General features: G+C 44.8%; 3 protein-coding genes across 4 annotated transcripts in view; 2 read left to right on the top strand and 1 right to left on the bottom strand.

The window, feature by feature from the left end:
* The window catches only part of LOC108701997 (traf2 and NCK-interacting protein kinase), a 1,005,599-nt gene that overhangs the window by 575,782 nt on the left and 417,576 nt on the right, over positions 1 to 12,241 (top strand). The gene's annotated exons all lie outside the window — the stretch shown is intronic.
* LOC108700955 (fibronectin type III domain-containing protein 11) lies at positions 4,788 to 7,515 on the top strand. Its single transcript, XM_018235027.2, has 2 exons — positions 4,788 to 5,852; positions 6,548 to 7,515. Exon 2 carries the CDS (start codon positions 6,567 to 6,569, stop codon positions 7,443 to 7,445), a length of 879 nt encoding a protein of 292 aa, XP_018090516.1. The 5' UTR covers positions 4,788 to 5,852; positions 6,548 to 6,566; the 3' UTR covers positions 7,446 to 7,515.
* The window catches only part of LOC108700953 (helicase with zinc finger domain 2-like), a 32,634-nt gene continuing 28,649 nt past the window's right edge, over positions 8,257 to 12,241 (bottom strand). For both annotated transcript variants that reach the window (XM_041577441.1, XM_018235025.2), the window contains 6 exons: positions 12,023 to 12,215; positions 11,268 to 11,402; positions 10,956 to 11,174; positions 9,904 to 10,057; positions 9,648 to 9,815; positions 8,257 to 8,669 (listed from right to left, as the gene is read on the bottom strand). In XM_041577441.1, coding sequence (XP_041433375.1) covers positions 8,545 to 8,669; positions 9,648 to 9,815; positions 9,904 to 10,057; positions 10,956 to 11,174; positions 11,268 to 11,402; positions 12,023 to 12,215 — 994 coding nt within the window. In that variant the 3' untranslated portion in view covers positions 8,257 to 8,544. The remainder of the gene's footprint in view (positions 8,670 to 9,647; positions 9,816 to 9,903; positions 10,058 to 10,955; positions 11,175 to 11,267; positions 11,403 to 12,022; positions 12,216 to 12,241) is intronic.

Here is a 12,241-nt window from a genome sequence, read left to right as displayed (position 1 = left end):
TGGTGTAGAGAGATATTCTGAGACAATTTGCAATTGGTTTTCACTTTTTATTATTTGTGGCTTTTGAGTTATTTCGCTTCTTATTCAGCAGCTCTCCAGTTTGCAATTTCAAATTAACCCAGCAACCATGCATTGATTTGAATAAGAGACTGGAATATGAATAGGAGAGGCCTGAATAGAAGGATGAGTAATAAAAAGGAGCAATAACAATACGTGTGTAGCTTTATAAAGCATTTATGTTATAGATGGGGTCAGTGACCCCCATTTGAAAGTTGGAAAGGGTATGAAGAAGGCAAATAATTCAAAAACTATTAAAGAAAAAAATGAAGGCCAATTGAAAAGTTCTTTATTTTAGGGACGCACTGAATTTGGGATTTGGCCGTTTTCAGCAGGATTCGTATTCGGCCAAATCCTTCTGCCAGGCCGAACCAAATCCTAATTTGCATATGCAAATAAGGGGCAGTGAAGGAAATTGTGTGACTTTTTGTACAAAATGTTTTCCCACCCTTAATTTGCATATGCAAATTAGGATTCGGTTTGGTATTCGGCCGAATCTTTCGCAAAGAATTTGGGGGTTCGGCCGAATCCAAATTAGTCGATTCAGTGCATCCCTAGTTTAGAATGAGCGATTCTATAACATATTAAAAGTTAACTTAAAGGTGAACCAACCCTTTAAGGTCAGGGTCCTGTACCAAGCACTGTATCTGACCAATAGCAATCGGACTTTCACTTTATTGCCTATTATCCTTTCCCAAAAGGAATTTTTTAGGATCATGCCCACAGCAGCGACCTCTGTGCCAACTGGCCTTGCAGCCCCTGTAAATCCCAGACCCAGGGGATGATCAGGGTGATGCACTTAAATAAAAGTCCCAATGTAAAGCCAATAAGCTGATCTCACCAGTAGTACGTGGGGTTTGGGTGCTCATGCTTCAGACCTACAGCACGAGATGGAGGTATCCAACCAAAGAAGAACATGGCAGGCACTCCCAGATCCCACAAACAGGCTTGTAAAAGAATTGAGGCCACAAAGTAAGTTAATACTGTACATAGCCTTACACTTTTCATGCCTATAGGCACTTTATCATAGGCTGAACAAAAAGCAGACCGGTATACCAGATATATACCCCAAACCCACCAATCAGCAGAATACCCAATAGAAGAGCGGAGGGGCATTAAAAACAAACAAAAAAAAAAAGAAGATGGGCATCCAAGGGCATATACCCATAGTAAATTATTCATGATTAACAAGTTACAACACACCTATATTAGTAATATATTTGAGGAGACAACGTGTGTGTGTGTGTGTGTGTGTGTGTGTGTATACATACATCGGCAGCCGCACTCTGATCCGGATTTGCTGTATTGTGGGTGCTGGATCTTTACGGTATAATTCTTCACATAGAGCTGCACTCCAAATTTTGTTGTGAATCATATCACCTTTATTGCATAGATTTCATGTGTCCAACGTTTCAGCTCCCCTTTAGGGCCTTTTGATAAAACCTTGAAAAAGGTCCAAATGTGGACCGAAACGTTGGAACACTAAATTATGTGTGTATAAATAAAGGGCATTATTTCACAAAAAAATGGAAGGGCTGATCCAGGAATAAATCATTCCAAAAATTGTGTGTATATATATATGTATATATATATATATATATATATATATACACATACATATGACTTTGACGTAGTTGGCCAGCTTATATATATTGCAATATATGGACAAACAATCCCTGTTTTGTTTAAAGGGTAAGGCATTTTTCAGTAGCAATATGCACAAAATGTCGCTGTCTTAAATATATTGATAATGGGTTGAGTGCAGAGGACTCTTGTATTTGTCTATATGTATTTTGTGGTCACAGCCTCATTGCCCCCCCGCCTAATGGTTTTAAAAAATAGTGGTGAGCACAACTAATTCCTAATGACAGAATATGTTGCAATACTCCATTATAGTCACCGTGAATTATTCGATGTGTAGCAAGATACATCAGTCATCGTTTAGACCCTGAGTTTGTCTTGTTTTTAGCATTAAGATCCATTTCACTTCTCTTTTGTTGATCAGCAGGGATAGTTTGCCTCCCCTAGGACCTACAATAACCTTTCCAATACCCAACGTTTTCACTCCAATACGATTAATATCCTTGACAACAGCAACTTTTTTCTACCATGTAAAATGTATTCTGTCTGCTTAATCATCCCGTCCACTTCATACAATTAAGAATATTCCAGTTGGACAGTTTTTACACCTTAGGAAAATGACTTTGAGGAGTTTGTTTGTAAATCAATTAAAATGGGAGACCGCTTGCTTTTTAGAGGGTATCCTTTATCCAACCTAGTTGAAGCTTTTGAGAGAGCCATGAAAACATCGAGAGCAAACCTGTTCAAGAAACATAAGGTTTACGGGACGAGTCCGATTAGTTCCTCCTCTTCTAGTTCTCCCTCTGATGCCCTTGCTCTATGTATTTTCACATATATCCCTTAGTTTCCTTGTATAAAGAAAAACTTTGCCATTCTGCAGACTGATCCCGTATTTGATAATATTCTAAGAAACGGATGCAGATTTGTTACCAGGTAAGTTAAAACCATAGGCAATGTCCTGGCCCCCAGTCAAGTTACTTCTGAGACACCTACAGCTCCGGGTTGGCTAGCAATGGTATGTATAGGTTTGCCTTTACAAGATGCCTAACGTACCTATGTATCCATGACAAAAAACGTCTCATCCTCAATGAAAAATGGCTGTTATTGGATGGCTAACGTACAGCAATTCAACAATTTGTTGGTCAATTGCCCCATCTGATACCCCCATTTTGTATGAGAACCGCTTGTTTGGTGATGTTGGCATATGAGCGAATCTCTCCCTGATATATTTACGTTGAGGTGGGTGATATCGGACTGATCCAATCGTGGGCCCTAGGGCCCAATGATCAGAGGGTTGTCGAATTGCCGGTCCGCGATCTGATGGGATTTTTAACCCTGCCCGTTCAACATCTGGCCATATCGATCAGGGAGGGCCCCATACACAGGCCAATAAGCTGCCCACTTGGTCTGTCGGCAGCTTTTAGCAGCCCGTGTATGGCCACCTTAAAAATGTAGAGAAGGGTTGTGCGTGTGTGTGCAGGTGTGGGGCGTATTTATTGCTGCAAAAGGACAGCGAGTAGCGCTTTATTCAGCAATAAACTGATTTCATCCCTTCGCAGGGTGATGGATAGAGCAGATGTGTAATTACTTCTGTCTAGTGATTGCTTTACAGCTTGCTCCCTGGAGTTGGGGTGCTGCCTCCTGCTTTAAGCAGTTCTTACTGGCTGCATATGCCAAACCAAATTATTGGGGGGGGGGGTAATGGTTTAGAGACACCAAGAACATAAAAAAACATAGCTGTTTATTTTGTCCTGTTCTCACTAACCTGCCCCTAATACCCCCTATCACCTCTATTCTCTTCTTCTCCCTGCCCCTAATCTCCCTCATCCCTTCTTATCTTATCCTCTCCTTCCTGCCCCAAATACCCCCATCCCCTCTTTTCTTATCTTCTCCTCCCCTTTATTTCCCCTCCTGTTCCTAAAGTTGAAGACAGACTAGGAGAGTAGTCTCCCCGCGGTTAATTTCTAGCTGGAGCAACTAATCTCTTCTGAATACTTCCCCAGCGGCTAAAGTGCAAATCGTTGCACAGGAAACATACGTGGGCCCGGCTACTTTCTGGAGTAGCCCTGAGGCTAGGGCCAGATGTTTAGTAATCCTGCTGCTCCCCTTACCTTTCAACTACGAGGGGATTTCAGCTCAAAATGTGTTTCTGCACCGAAATCCACGGCGGTGCAGAAACAGGAGCAGTTGGGTAGCGGATTCTCTGCCTGTGTTTTTCCACCATCGTCTGGCCCTGGCGTAATTCCTTCCACTCCATTCTTATCTCCCCCCCCCCACTTCCAATCCTTCTCCCCCATCATTATTCCCTTCCTGTCCCCCTAACCTCCCACCCTGTCGATACTTCTTTTTTATACCCCTCATTCCCCCTCCCCAGCTGACTGATAAAATCCCACATTTACCCCATTCCCACTTGCTTGTGTTTTGTGATTTAAAGCAGGGCCAGGAGGCCATATCTCTATTGCACATTATTTCTGTGCCAGGAGAGACAAACTTTCTGTTAGGATGGTGGCAGACAGGGAGATTAGTCGTCCAGCGACAAATCTCCTCTACGGGGGGTGACTAATTGCCGCCGGGATTGCCTCGAGACAACTTTGTAAATCCAAATCCTCCTCCCCGGCAAGAATACTAATTGCCGCCGGGATTGCCTCGAGACAACTTTGTAAATCCAAATCCGCTGGCGATTCGTAAGGGAAGAAGTCGCCCGCAGTAGAGGAGATTTGTTGCTTGGCGACTTTGAAATGGTTTATAATAGACACTTGGGGGCAGATGTACCAAGGGTCGAATATCGAGGGTTAATTAACCCTCGATATTCGACTGCCGAATTAAAATCCTTCGACTTCGAATATCGAAGTCGAAGGATTTTGCGCAGATAGTTTGATCGAACGGTCGAAGGATTTTAATCCAACGATCGAAGGATTATCCTTCGACCAAAAAAAAATAGCCAAGCCTATGGGGACCTTCCCCATAGGCTAACATTGACTTCAGTAGCTTTTAGGTGGCGAACTAGGGGGTCGAAGTTTTTTCTTAAAGAGACAGTACTTCGACTATAGAATGGTCGAATAGTGGAACAATTTTTAGTTCGATTCGTAGTCGAAGGTCGAAGTAGCCCATTCGATGGTCGAAGTAGCCAAAAAAACACTTCGAAATTCGAAGTATTTTTTATTCTATTCCTTCACTCGAACTTAGTGAATGGGCCCCTTGGTGTGTGCAGCAATGCACTTTATGTAGTTGGACACTGGGACCTATTCTCCGTTGAGTATATAGAGGTATACCAGCCCAGGGTCTGAGGTTAGTGATTATAATAACTGGGGGTACCTGATAAATTTGCACTCCCATTGATTCAGCCTTTCCTTGTCCTGATTTTGTTTGTTCTATATGCCCAGCTCCCTATTGCTCTTTTTAGCTTGGCCAGGCAACAGAACGTTACTTGGATATATTAGAAAATAGAAAACAGTTGTGACCCCCCAAGTACCTTTAGGTACTTTTGCTACTAGGTTATCCTTCCCACAATGCAAGATGTCCCTGGGCACGACAAGAGTGGAAGGGGTGGGTCATGTTCCAGCCTGAAAGCTCATTAATTGGCATCGCCCTACACTGGAGCTGTGCAATGCTGCCCAGATGGCAGAGGGAAGCTGTATGGCCTCACATGGCATAGTTACCCACCTAGAGAGCTGCCCTACATTCAGCTGTGATACCCTAACCTGCTCAGTGTAGGAGGCAGCTAGGTTTGGGTTGATCTTAGGTTAAATGAACAAAAGATATGAGCCCCCAAACACTTGCATTCTATTATATGCTGGGAAGGCAGTGATATTGCATGGTACACCCACCCAGTCCCACATACCATGTGTATACTGAATATAACAGAAGGGTGCAGAGTCTAAATGCTGTTAAGGTAATGGGTTGGCAGTGGGGCACTGGTATTGTAGAGCCAGTACCTGGGTTCCTTTAAGGTCAAATCCTGATAGACAACCCTAAAACAGGAAGTTCTACCCAGAGCCCTAACTGTAACCACTGGGAATGCTCCCCCTGTGGAGCAAAAAGGGAATGGTACAGTCTGGGTAACGGACAAGGGCCCACTGCAGTTCTGCTTGCGTAATAAATTCTACGCTTGGCATGGTTACCCCAGGGGTGTCAAAAAGATCAATAACTATAAGCACATCCCCTGGTATATTTCCCCAGCAAGGACTCGAGAACAGCTGCCTGTAGCCTGCACTGTGAGTATGTCTGTCTGTATGTACTAGTGTAATGCCAGCAGGGGACAGATAGATACATTGATACTTTATAAATAACTAGAATAATAAGATGTTGGTAGGTTACCCTAATCCCCTCTAATGTAGGGACTATTCTTTCTAAAAGCAATACACAGCGTAACCCACATGGCACCTGAACCCACTAACTGGTGGTAAATCATGTTAAATAAATTTCTAGTAATGTTCTGAGACCAGATTTCTGTAGGTTTATGTTTCACGGGGAAGTGCATTTCCTGGTACCCATGCGATTGTTTCTATTTTCTTTGCATGGGGAGTTTATTTCCTGGTGCTCATGTAACTGTCTCTACTGCCTCGGCATAGGGGAATATATTCCCTGGTACTCATGTCCTTACTTCCTTTGCATGGGGGAGTGTATTTACTGGGACTCATGTGACTGTCTCTTCCTCCTTTGCATGGAAGAGTGTATTTAATGGCACTCATGTCACTGTACTTACTTCCTTTGCATGGGGGAGTGTATTTACTGGGACTCATGTGACTGTCTCTTCCTCCTTTGCATGGCAGAGTGTATTTAATGGCACTCATGTCACTGTACTTACTTCCTTTGCATGGGGGAGGCCCCCAGTCTGTGTATTATTTGTTGGCTGTGTGCCCCAGATACCTTGCCTTCCCATCTGACACAATTCTCCCATCTCCCACAGAGATACCATACAGTGCACCATGGATGTAGGGGGCGTGAGCAGGCAGAGCTCTGTCCCTTGCCTTATGGTTGAGGAGCCTGAGGAGGAAGTGATGAAAGTGGCCCAGGAAAGGGAGCAGTTGGTCAGTAAGTTCCTGAAGGAGGAGCTCAGTGAGAATTTCCTGAGAAGGCAGCAAGGCAAGGTGGAGAGGCTGCTGCGATGTTCCTTCTATATGGAGATCCTTTCTGCTCAGGTGGAAGAAGAGGACGATGTCCATCCCAGGCTGCCCATCAGTGTCTTTCAGTTTATAGACTCATGGAAATTCCAGCGCATGAAGAAATTGGCCGCCACACAGACCCGAATCCAACTGCTTCTCCTGGAGAAACTCTTAGTGCAGCTTCGGAGCGGACGAGCGTCCCTGGTGGGGATGATCCAGGGCCACGGGTTCAACAGTTACTTGTGCAAGTGGGAAGAGGTCTGTCAGTGTATATCGGACATACAACAACTCCAGAAAGATTTCCTACTCCTGTTGGTTCCCAGGGGGCTCCACCTCAAGCACCAACTTGTGTCCAACATCAGCGCCCCCAAGATTCCTCCCATCCGCCTGGTGCTGCGCTTGAGGACTCCAGTGGTGTTTGACCGTTTAGGGTCGGTGGTTTTCCGAGACTGGGTATTACTGAGGTGGCAAAGCCTTGGGCAGCAGTGCCTGATAGAGAAGTACGAGTTGAGGTTCAGGCTGCAAGAGGAGGAGCAATGGGCGGTGGTGTCTGTCAGTGGTAACCACCTGGAAATCCATCACCTACTGAGTGACAAGTTGTACGAGTTCACTGTACGCCGAGCAGAGACCTACACACTTGTGTATGAGGCCTGGCATGATACAATTACTCTGCGCACACTCCCATCCCATGAGCAATTTTGACATTTCTGGCACCACGTTCCACCCGCCATCTTCTCTTTAAATATGCACCAATAAAGTATGTGCAAACAGGCCTGCATTGGTAATCTATGGGTTCTGGCAAATGGCAGAGGGGTTGTTGTAAGATGCCACCGAAAGTCACTATTTATTGGGTTAGTCACCGTTAGTGGAAGCTGTTTGGACCTCTAGGTACTTGGAATGCTAGGGCCTATTTTGACTCCCAGTCCAAACCTGTGTGCAAACTCTTGTTACGTGACCCTCCCTATCCCTCAACCAAGATGCACACTTCCTCAACACACTCATATTCGTGTATTCATGGTACCTAAAGAAACTCACACTCGTGTACTCTTACTTCTGAACAACGCTCACATTAGTGTATGCGTGCTCTCTAACCGTACTCATACACTCCAGGAACATAAAAGGGATGAGCTGGAATTGTGTTGGTGGCTGGTATGCCCCTGGTTACATACAGGGCATGATTGCTGTTTGGCTGCAGGACACACATTATTGTTGGTGCCTCTGTCAAAGAGACCTATCGGAGACCTCCCTGCTAACAACCCCCATGTGCCATGGCTGCCCCACTAAGTTTTGACCTGGAATAAAGGGGGTGAGCACTTTTTCACAAAATATACTACAGAATGGCGTCTCCTTGTGATGTAGTGACGGGTGGGGGTTTATGCGACTTCTTTTGTCAACAAAGGGAAGATTGAACCCTAAAGCAACTCAAACCTCTGCTCTAACTGTTCTCTCAACACTTCTACCCCAGTTAGAACCATACACATAGACATACAAGTGTTAGACCGAGGCTGCCAGATAAAATAAATATATTTATTGCCCCATGCTCAGTACAAATGTGCCCCAACCTGTGAGGAGTCACCACTAAGCCATGGGGGGGGGGGGTTCACTAGGAGACAGAAAGAAGGAGTGGGCTTTTTTGAAGGACAATTAGACACAATTAACAGATCATTCAATTGGAATCCAATTCATTATAATACCTCAAGTCTGAAGAGCTGGCAATCTAATGCTGGTACATGGATGGCAGGAAAGGTTGGAATATGCCCCCAGATCAAGGAAGGGGGTAGTGGAATGTTCTGAATGGGTCTTAGCGGCGCCGGTGGCCCGGCTTTGACACATTGATTAGAGTGGAATGGACAATGGCTCCTTTCTGCCCGTAATGTTGCAGTAGTCTGCCCCAGAGAGGGTTGCACTGCAGGAGCGGATAATTACCTGGAAGCACACAGAGACACCTGATTACTATTGGTTAATTACTACTCTCCTGCCCAGCATGAAAAGCCTGTGCCTGCCTTCTTCCCCATGAATCACACTTTACCTCATCCTCTTCCAACCATATACAGACACTCCTCCCCCATGCATCCCTTATTCATTGCACCCCAAGCTCCTATATTCATGATACCCCCAAACTCCCATAGGCTCCTCCACATTCATCCCTTAATCATTATACCCCCAAACTCCCATACACAGAGACTCCTCCCTCATTCATGCCTTACTGATTATATCCCTAATGAGATTCCTCCCCATTCACCCTCATTCATTATGTTCCTATACTCCCATACACATAGACTCCTCCCCCATTCATCGATTATTTATTATACCCCCATACTCCTATATGCTCCTGCTCCATTCATCACTTATTCATTATACCCCCCAAACTACCATAGACTCTTCCCCCTTTAATTATAACCTCAAACTCTATACACAGATACTTCTTCCTACTCATTATACAACCCCTTCATTATATTAACTCCATTCCATTACATATTATACACCCAACTTTCCATACTGAGACCCATTAATCATTTTATAAATCCCCAACTTTCATTCACTTACTTAAACCCAACTTGTCTTTTGCTCATTATCCTAACCCCAGCCACTGCTTCCAACACCACCCTTACACTCCATTTCTCATATTAATCCCACACACGCTCTATCTCATTATCCTAACTTGAATTCCATCCATCAGCCATATTAATCCCACTCCCATCTCTCATTCATTATCCTCATCTAACCTCTCATGTAACACATTAGAACCTCACCCCTACCCATCAGCCATCATATTAACACTACCTCCACCCATTATATATTATACTAACCTCACATGTACCAAATACACAGACCCCCCCCCTCCCCAGTTTTCCCCCACATCCCCAGCCACAAGGGTATATGTCACCCACATCCACTTCTTACCCAGCACACAAAGACCTTCCTTGGCCCGGGTAAGACCAACATTGACCTGATTGGGATCTGTCACAAAGCCAAGGTGAAGCCGTTGCCAGCTGAATGTTGGGTGAGTATCAAGCTCATGGACGGGGGTAGAGCGTACTGTGGAGAAGATGACATATCGCCATTCACTACCTGCACAAAGAAGAAGAGAGATGGATCTGAGTTAGGTTCCGCTGGAACAGAAAGTCTCTGAACCATAAATCCTCCCCATCACAGGAACCTTGGCTTTTCATGATAGTGCAAGCAGTCACGTTGTCCAGCATAGCGCTCTGCAGTCTCTTTTTGACCTCCGACGCCTGGGCATTGTATGGTGTCAGGACAGCAATATCACTTTGTTCCACAGATGCTTTAGTCAGGAGCTTCACTAGACGCACCTATCATAGCAAAGCACATGGGTGAACTGAAGTAATATCTCTATATCTGTATACAACATGGTTATTGGGAGCCCATATGGGCTAGTAACCATAGAAACCAGTAGGGAGAAGAAAGTCTGGAATGATCACAGGGTTTCTCTGAGCAGGAAATAAGGTGGCACATAAAATATCTGATCCCAGGCAGTTAGGGAATGAGTGAGTGATAAATGTTGGTGGGTTTGTTATGGTGGAGACTCAATATAGGAACTAGAGTGTATATTGAGTGACAGGCAGGGCAGGGCTAGTATAATGAGGAGTGGTGGGGTTAGTATAGTCAGTGACAGATGTAGGTGGGTTCTAAACATGGGAAGTGGAGCGTGTGTTGGGTGACATAAGGGCTGGGGCTAGTGTAATAAAAGATGGAGATCTTAGTATGGAAAGTGGAATGTATAATGGGTGACGGATGGAAGGGGTTAGTAAACTAGGTGACAGACATAGGTAGGGTTTCAGTATGGGAAGTGGATTGTTCGTTGGGTGACATGGGGTGGGACTAATATAATAAGGGATGGGTGGGGTCTCATTATTGTAAGAGGAGCGTTTGTTGTGTGACATGGAGTGGGGCTAGTGTAAAGAAGGAATGCAAGTGGAGTGTATGTTGGGTGACATATGGGGTGGAGCTAGTGTAACTAGGGATGGAAGGGGTTAGCATAATCAGTGACAAATGTAGATGGGGTCTGCAAGTGGAGTGTATGTTGGGTGACATATGGAGAGGATAGCAGGGGTTAGTATAATCAGTGATGGATAGAGGTGGGTTCTCAGTATGGGAAATGGAGTGTTTATCCACTAGTTAAGGGTGGAAAAATGAAATGTAACTTGCTAGGGGTGCTTTCTATTTAGAATCATAAATAAGTGCACTCACTGCTTGCTCTGCCTCTGGCAGGTTTGCTTTGGAATTGAAATATCCCTCCTCGCTGGTCACTTGCAGGCTCTGCTCCTGCCCGTCCACTTCCCCAAAGATGATTGGGCAGCAGGCTTTCCGCGGGTGACAGAAAAGACTGGACTGGAGGCGGAGCTGGTCATAAGTATGGAGGCGGCCATCATAAAATTGCATTGAGGGAAATTCACATATGTCACTATGCTGGGGGTGTAAGAACACAGTTAGGAACTGCCCCTGGTTTTGGGACATAGTCAAAATACCAACCTCCCACCAATCTCCACTTTTGATACTCACCATACGGTACTGAATATCTAGGAGCAGTGCCCTCTCCTGGTATCTCTCAAAAAGTGAGCGGTCCATTTTAAGAGTGTGGCATAAGTCATTCAGAACCACAGGCCGGAGCTGTCGGTGATCTCCAAGCAAGACAACCTTCAGAAATTAACAGGACAATTAATTATGGGTGGGGATATACAGTCACTTCTTCCCATTGCAGCAGGTACAGTGGGTTCCCTTGTTATCTGGGGATGAGCAAGTGCTGGAATTAAACTAAACCAGACTCCTGCTCATTTCAGGATCGGGGGGGGGGGGTCAGTTGGGGAGGGGGTACATCGGGTGAGGGATTCTATTATTAGTCCCATCAGTCTGGTATCTAAATCCCCAATGGCTCCCTAAATCCCCTGTGGCTCAGATACACAATTTCCCGTTAGACTGATTAAAGCCACATGTGGAAATACCCCAGGTAGGAACGATAATATCATGCTGTTGGGAGGAATGTGGCAAACTGCCCCCTATCTTATTACTGACAGTCAAAAATTTCCATGACTGAAATCTTGCCTGTGAATTAAAGGGAATATTAACACAAACATAAAATTCTGACCAGTACAAACAATTTTCCAATGTCCATTTATTCCCCCCCTTACTGGGTTTATAGTTCCTTACAAGTCTGTTAATCAGTTGTTTTTTTTTCATTTCAAAAGTTATTTACACCGACACCAAGTGACCCTTTTCTGTACTGACACCAGATTATTCCGTTCATAGCTTACACTTACCGACTGGACCTGTTTGTGACTCACTAGTGGAACAAGGGTCTCTGGTTCAGTACACATTGCACACTCGTCAATGATAAGCTGTGACACCGGCAGACGAGTGAGGGCGGTTCCAGATGAGGTCACACATGTGCAGAGGATGATGTCATGGCATGCTAGTTCCGCACTGCGAGCTTTATACAGCAGTTTCTTATACCTGCCCCAGAGTTCAGGGTAGAGAAT

The sequence above is a fragment of the Xenopus laevis genome, chromosome 9_10L, assembly GCF_017654675.1.
Source record: "Xenopus laevis strain J_2021 chromosome 9_10L, Xenopus_laevis_v10.1, whole genome shotgun sequence".
Lineage (NCBI taxonomy): Eukaryota > Metazoa > Chordata > Amphibia > Anura > Pipidae > Xenopus > Xenopus laevis.
The sequence above is the reverse complement of the archived record's forward strand: the minus strand, read 5'-3'. Positions and strand labels throughout refer to the sequence as shown.